General features: G+C 49.2%; 2 protein-coding genes across 2 annotated transcripts; both read right to left on the reverse strand.

Moving 5' to 3' along the window:
- Positions 1-1737: 1737 nt before the first annotated feature.
- Positions 1738-2190, reverse strand: LOC308160817 (insulin-like growth factor 2; the record flags this gene model as incomplete). The annotated part of the gene is made up of 1 exon (XM_080534754.1): positions 1738-2190. One exon carries the CDS (start codon positions 2188-2190, stop codon positions 1738-1740), a length of 453 nt encoding a protein of 150 aa, XP_080390880.1.
- A 2386-nt stretch (positions 2191-4576) lies between these two features.
- LOC308160819 (insulin-like growth factor 2) lies at positions 4577-5029 on the reverse strand (the record flags this gene model as incomplete). The annotated part of the gene is made up of 1 exon (XM_080534755.1): positions 4577-5029. One exon carries the CDS (start codon positions 5027-5029, stop codon positions 4577-4579), a length of 453 nt encoding a protein of 150 aa, XP_080390881.1.
- Between the last annotated feature and the right edge of the window lie 809 nt (positions 5030-5838).

Below are 5838 nucleotides of genomic sequence, written 5' to 3' on the forward strand. Positions count from 1 at the left end.
GGCCACCCTTCTACTCCTGTCCTCGACGGAAAGGAGAGAGCAGGGGAGGCAGCTGGGGGAGGCGACCAACGCCGCCTCGGCATGTTCGGGGCCGAGGCAGACGTGGCAGTAGTCGTGTCCGTCCTCCGCTGCTAGGGAGCGGCAGCGGCAGGAGTCCCGGAGAAACTTCTTTATCGGCGGCGGACGATCCATCTCGAAGGGAAACGCTGGCGGGTCCTCCAGTCTAGTAGTCGTCCTTCTCAGTCTTCAGATTTCAACCCGTGCTGAACTTTTTGGGAGAATGAGGGAGCGAAGTACGCCCCTTTATATAGCACCCCAGGCGGGCGCAGGCATTGAAATATTCAGTCATTGGCTACTTTAGGTAGCGGGTAAACCAATAGGAGCAGAGCTCCCCTATGGGGCGGAGCTCCACGATATAGAACAGGTATGAATTAGCAGTCGAATGGAAGAGGCGAGTAGGCTAAATTCATCAAATAACATACATGAGGTACTTCAAATACAAACACGATCTTGAACAGAATAAATAACACAACAAATGTATTATTGTTTCACATATTATATATAATCACCATTATACTGTGTTGCAACTATTTTATGGAGCATTTTATTATTATTTAAAATTCCTGTTTCCATCAGTATTTCTGAGGAAATTATGTGCTGTAATTATGAGGAAACGTCCATGTCAATGCCATATTGCAACAATGGCTACTTTCTGGCCTGCATAAACAACACAAAAAACGATTACCAAAGATTACCAAGTGATGCTGTATAATGGTTCCCAAACAAACAAGTATCAATACAGATTTGCTATTCTACTAATTTCACACAAATCACCATTAAAAAACTGGCTGATAATACAGTGCATTAAAAAGTGTTTAACCTCAAACCGATTAAAACAACAATATCTTATGTGCAAGACTGTTTGTATACTTCTATAAAATCAAAGAAAAGAAAACATGAAATACCAATAAGAAATCATCACAACAAGCACCTGGGGAAACTCACAACAGACCAAATCAATTATACCAACTGTTTTCAAGTGTTAATTGAATGAGGGTTGGGACTAGAAGCAGGGTTAGTATTGGGGATAGAAAGAGGGTTGAAAGTAGTGTTGGGGCTAGGGTTAAGGTTAGGGTTGGGGTCCGGCTCAGGGATAGGGCCGGGGTTGGGGCTATGCTTGGGGTTAGGGTTGGGGTTAGGCTTAAGGTTAGTGGCGATCTGTCCTTGTGTCTCAGGAGTTTCACCACAATGGGCCTCGGTCGGTCTCCCCCAGGTTTCCCTGTGCGGTGTGCCCTCTCCACCTCGATCTCCCGTTGTAGCTGTAACTTTTCCGCCACAACCTTTTGTTGATGCAGTAGTTCTGATACCTGCGTTAGTGAAACGTACTCTTCATCTGGCTTCACTTCAGCTTTTTTCGGTGGCATTTTGACAGAACAGTCAATAGAAGTGACTTCTTTCAAATCTCAGACTCAACTTAGACGTGAGTATATGGATGGATGTATCTGTTTGTCCAGTGAGCTGTTGGACCCAGTAGTGATGGCATGTGGTGTGTGTCCTGATGTTTGTCTTGACAGTAAGCATGGCCTTGACTGTGTCCACTGTGAATCTATTCCTACTATCAGTCCATATATCATTCATAAGAGAGCCCTGTTACTTGTATAATATTATAATATAATTTAAACAATGGATTATCAGGTAAGATATAATGCTACACATCACAATGCTAACTTAAGCTAGCTACATATGATTTTCAATGTTGGATGAGCAGCTAACGTTAGCTAGATAGCCCCTCCGGAGCCTCTGGGCCGCCTTCCGCTGCCATACCTCGTATTTGGAATACTTCACGGTCACGTGCTGTTTTCTGGGGACGTCCTGTTTGAGTGTGGGCATCACAGGACCCTGTAGGGAGGTGGCCGACACGTCCCGCTCCGACTTGGCCGGCTTGGCGCAGTACTGCTCCAACAGGTTCAGGTCGCAGCTACGGAAGCAACACTCCTCCACGATCCCACGGTTCTGAGAGCGCCGACTGCTGGACCTGCTGGTAGGCCTACTGAAGTAGAAGCCTCTGTCCTCACAGACGAACTGCAGCGCGTCCACCAGCTCCCCGCCGCAGAGCGTCTCCGCCTGGGCCAGGTCCACCCAGCACAGCCAGGCCAGGGCCAGCACCAGCACCCCGCTGGACCCGGACATCTGCTTCACCAGCTGCTAGTGCTGTCTTAAACCTTTATTTTTCACCATTAGCTGCCCGTAGCTGTGTGTGTGTCGTGTCTCGTGCAAACTGCAGCCTCAGAGTCCATGTGTTGAACAGCAGAACAGGTAGCAGCCGGGGGGAGGGGCCGGCGCCCTGCTTGTGAGTGGTTCCCTCCACGTGTCCTCCACAAACTTATCCAAGCCTGGGAGGACAGCGTTAGGAGGTTGGTCCTGTCGTTTCGCCCTCCTCCCGTAAAACAATTCCTTCTCCCAGAAGGACTCCGTCGTCGGGGGAGGGGAGGCAGGACGGGGGATCCCCAACACATCCGCCGCAGCTTCCAGGAGGCCCTGGAAGTCGTGGAGGAGTGATGGGGGGGCGATGGCGGGGAGCTCGTGAGCCTCTACCTGCCGCTCGCCCTCCTCAGAGCTCTCTGACCCTGACACCGACACCGACCACACAGCTGGTTGAGGGCGGCTTGATGCCAGGGCTGGCTGAGCGGGCGGGACCATCCCTACTCTGGGAGTCACCCGCCCAGAACGCCGCTCTGGGGCCTGTCCGGACGTATCATCGGCAGAGTTATCCGAGTCGGATAGCATCTCCGAGATAGCGCCCGTCAGGGGAACGCTCTCCTTGAACCAGGCCACCCTTCTACTCCTGTCCTCGACGGAAAGGAGAGAGCAGGGGAGGCAGCTGGGGGAGGCGACCAACGCCGCCTCGGCATGTTCGGGGCCGAGGCAGACGTGGCAGTAGTCGTGTCCGTCCTCCGCTGCTAGGGAGCGGCAGCGGCAGGAGTCCCGGAGAAACTTCTTTATCGGCGGCGGACGATCCATCTCGAAGGGAAACGCTGGCGGGTCCTCCAGTCTAGTAGTCGTCCTTCTCAGTCTTCAGATTTCAACCCGTGCTGAACTTTTTGGGAGAATGAGGGAGCGAAGTACGCCCCTTTATATAGCACCCCAGGCGGGCGCAGGCATTGAAAAATTCAGTCATTGGCTACTTTAGGTAGCGGGTAAACCAATAGGAGCAGAGCTCCCCTATGGGGCGGAGCTCCACGATATAGAACAGGTATGAATTAGCAGTCGAATGGAAGAGGCGAGTAGGCTAAATTCATCAAATAACATACATGAGGTACTTCAAATACAAACACGATCTTGAACAGAATAAATAACACAACAAATGTATTATTGTTTCACATATTATATATATTCACATTGTTTCACCATTATACTGTGTTGCAACTATTTTATGGAGCATTTTATTATTATTTAAAATTCCTGTTTCCATCAGTATTTCTGAGGAAATAATGTGCTGTAATTATGAAGAAACGTCCATGTCAATGCCATATTGCAACAATGGCTACTTTCTGGCCTGCATAAACAACACAAAAAACGATTACCAAAGATTACCAAGTGATGCTGTATAATGGTTCCCAAACAAACAAGTATCAATACAGATTTGCTATTCTACTAATTTCACACAAATCACCATTAAAAAACTGGCTGATAATACAGTGCATTAAAAAGTGTTTAACCTCAAACCGATTAAAACAACAATATCTTATGTGCAAGACTGTTTGTATACTTCTATAAAATCAAAGAAAAGAAAACATGAAATACCAATAAGAAATCATCACAACAAGCACCTGGGGAAACTCACAACAGACCAAATCAATTATACCAACTGTTTTCAAGTGTTAATTGAATGAGGGTTGGGACTAGAAGCAGGGTTAGTATTGGGGATAGAAAGAGGGTTGAAAGTAGTGTTGGGGCTAGGGTTAAGGTTAGGGTTGGGGTCCGGCTCAGGGATAGGGCCGGGGTTGGGGCTATGCTTGGGGTTAGGGTTGGGGTTAGGCTTAAGGTTAGTGGCGATCTGTCCTTGTGTCTCAGGAGTTTCACCACAATGGGCCTCGGTCGGTCTCCCCCAGGTTTCCCTGTGCGGTGTGCCCTCTCCACCTCGATCTCCCGTTGTAGCTGTAACTTTTCCGCCACAACCTTTTGTTGATGCAGTAGTTCTGATACCTGCGTTAGTGAAACGTACTCTTCATCTGGCTTCACTTCAGCTTTTTTCGGTGGCATTTTGACAGAACAGTCAATAGAAGTGACTTCTTTCAAATCTCAGACTCAACTTAGACGTGAGTATATGGATGGATGTATCTGTTTGTCCAGTGAGCTGTTGGACCCAGTAGTGATGGCATGTGGTGTGTGTCCTGATGTTTGTTTTGACAGTAAGCATGGCCTTGACTGTGTCCACTGTGAATCTATTCCTACTATCAGTCCATATATCATTCATAAGAGAGCCCTGTTACTTGTATAATATTATAATATAATTTAAACAATGGATTATCAGGTAAGATATAATGCTACACATCACAATGCTAACTTAAGCTAGCTACATATGATTTTCAATGTTGGATGAGCAGCTAACGTTAGCTAGATAGCCCCTCCAGAGCCTCTGGGCCGCCTTCCGCTGCCATACCTCGTATTTGGAATACTTCACGGTCACGTGCTGTTTTCTGGGGACGTCCTGTTTGAGTGCGGGCATCACAGGACCCTGTAGGGAGGTGGCCGACACGTCCCGCTCCGACTTGGCCGGCTTGGCGCAGTACTGCTCCAACAGGTTCAGGTCGCAGCTACGGAAGCAACACTCCTCCACGATCCCACGGTTCTGAGAGCGCCGACTGCTGGACCTGCTGGTAGGCCTACTGAAGTAGAAGCCTCTGTCCTCACAGACGAACTGCAGCGCGTCCACCAGCTCCCCGCCGCAGAGCGTCTCCGCCTGGGCCAGGTCCACCCAGCACAGCCAGGCCAGGGCCAGCACCAGCACCCCGCTGGACCCGGACATCGGCTTCACCAGCTGCTAGTGCTGTCTTAAACCTTTATTTTTCACCATTAGCTGCCCGTAGCTGTGTGTGTGTCGTGTCTCGTGCAAACTGCAGCCTCAGAGTCCATGTGTTGAACAGCAGAACAGGTAGCAGCCGGGGGGAGCGGCCGGCGCCCTGCTTGTGAGTGGTTTCCTCCACGTGTCCTCCACAAACTTATCCAAGCCTGGGAGGACAGCGTTAGGAGGTTGGTCCTGTCGTTTCGCCCTCCTCCCGTAAAACAATTCCTTCTCCCAGAAGGACTCCGTCGTCGGGGGACGGGAGGGGAGGCAGGACGGGGGATCCCCAACACATCCGCCGCAGCTTCCAGGAGGCCCTGGAAGTCGTGGAGGAGTGATGGGGGGGCGATGGCGGGGAGCTCGTGAGCCTCTACCTGCCGCTCGATCACCATTAAAAAACTGGCTGATAATACAGTGCATTAAAAAGTGTTTAACCTCAAACCGATTAAAACAACAATATCTTATGTGCAAGACTGTTTGTATACTTCTATAAAATCAAAGAAAAGAAAACATGAAATACCAATAAGAAATCATCACAACAAGCACCTGGGGAAACTCACAACAGACCAAATCAATTATACCAACTGTTTTCAAGTGTTAATTGACCACTGTAAGAGGACTTTAAACTGTTTTTGTCTTGTAGACTGTGGCAAGTCCACCCTCCTGGGAGCGGAGTGGATGAAGAAGAACGCCCACCGGCTGGAAGGGAAGGTCCAGGAGCCTGCTTTTCTTCAATTGAACAAAATACAGAGAGAGGAAATAGAGGCTAAATT

The sequence above is a fragment of the Nansenia antarctica genome (assembly GCF_963989245.1).
Source record: "Nansenia antarctica genome assembly, chromosome: 6".
Lineage (NCBI taxonomy): Eukaryota > Metazoa > Chordata > Actinopteri > Argentiniformes > Microstomatidae > Nansenia > Nansenia antarctica.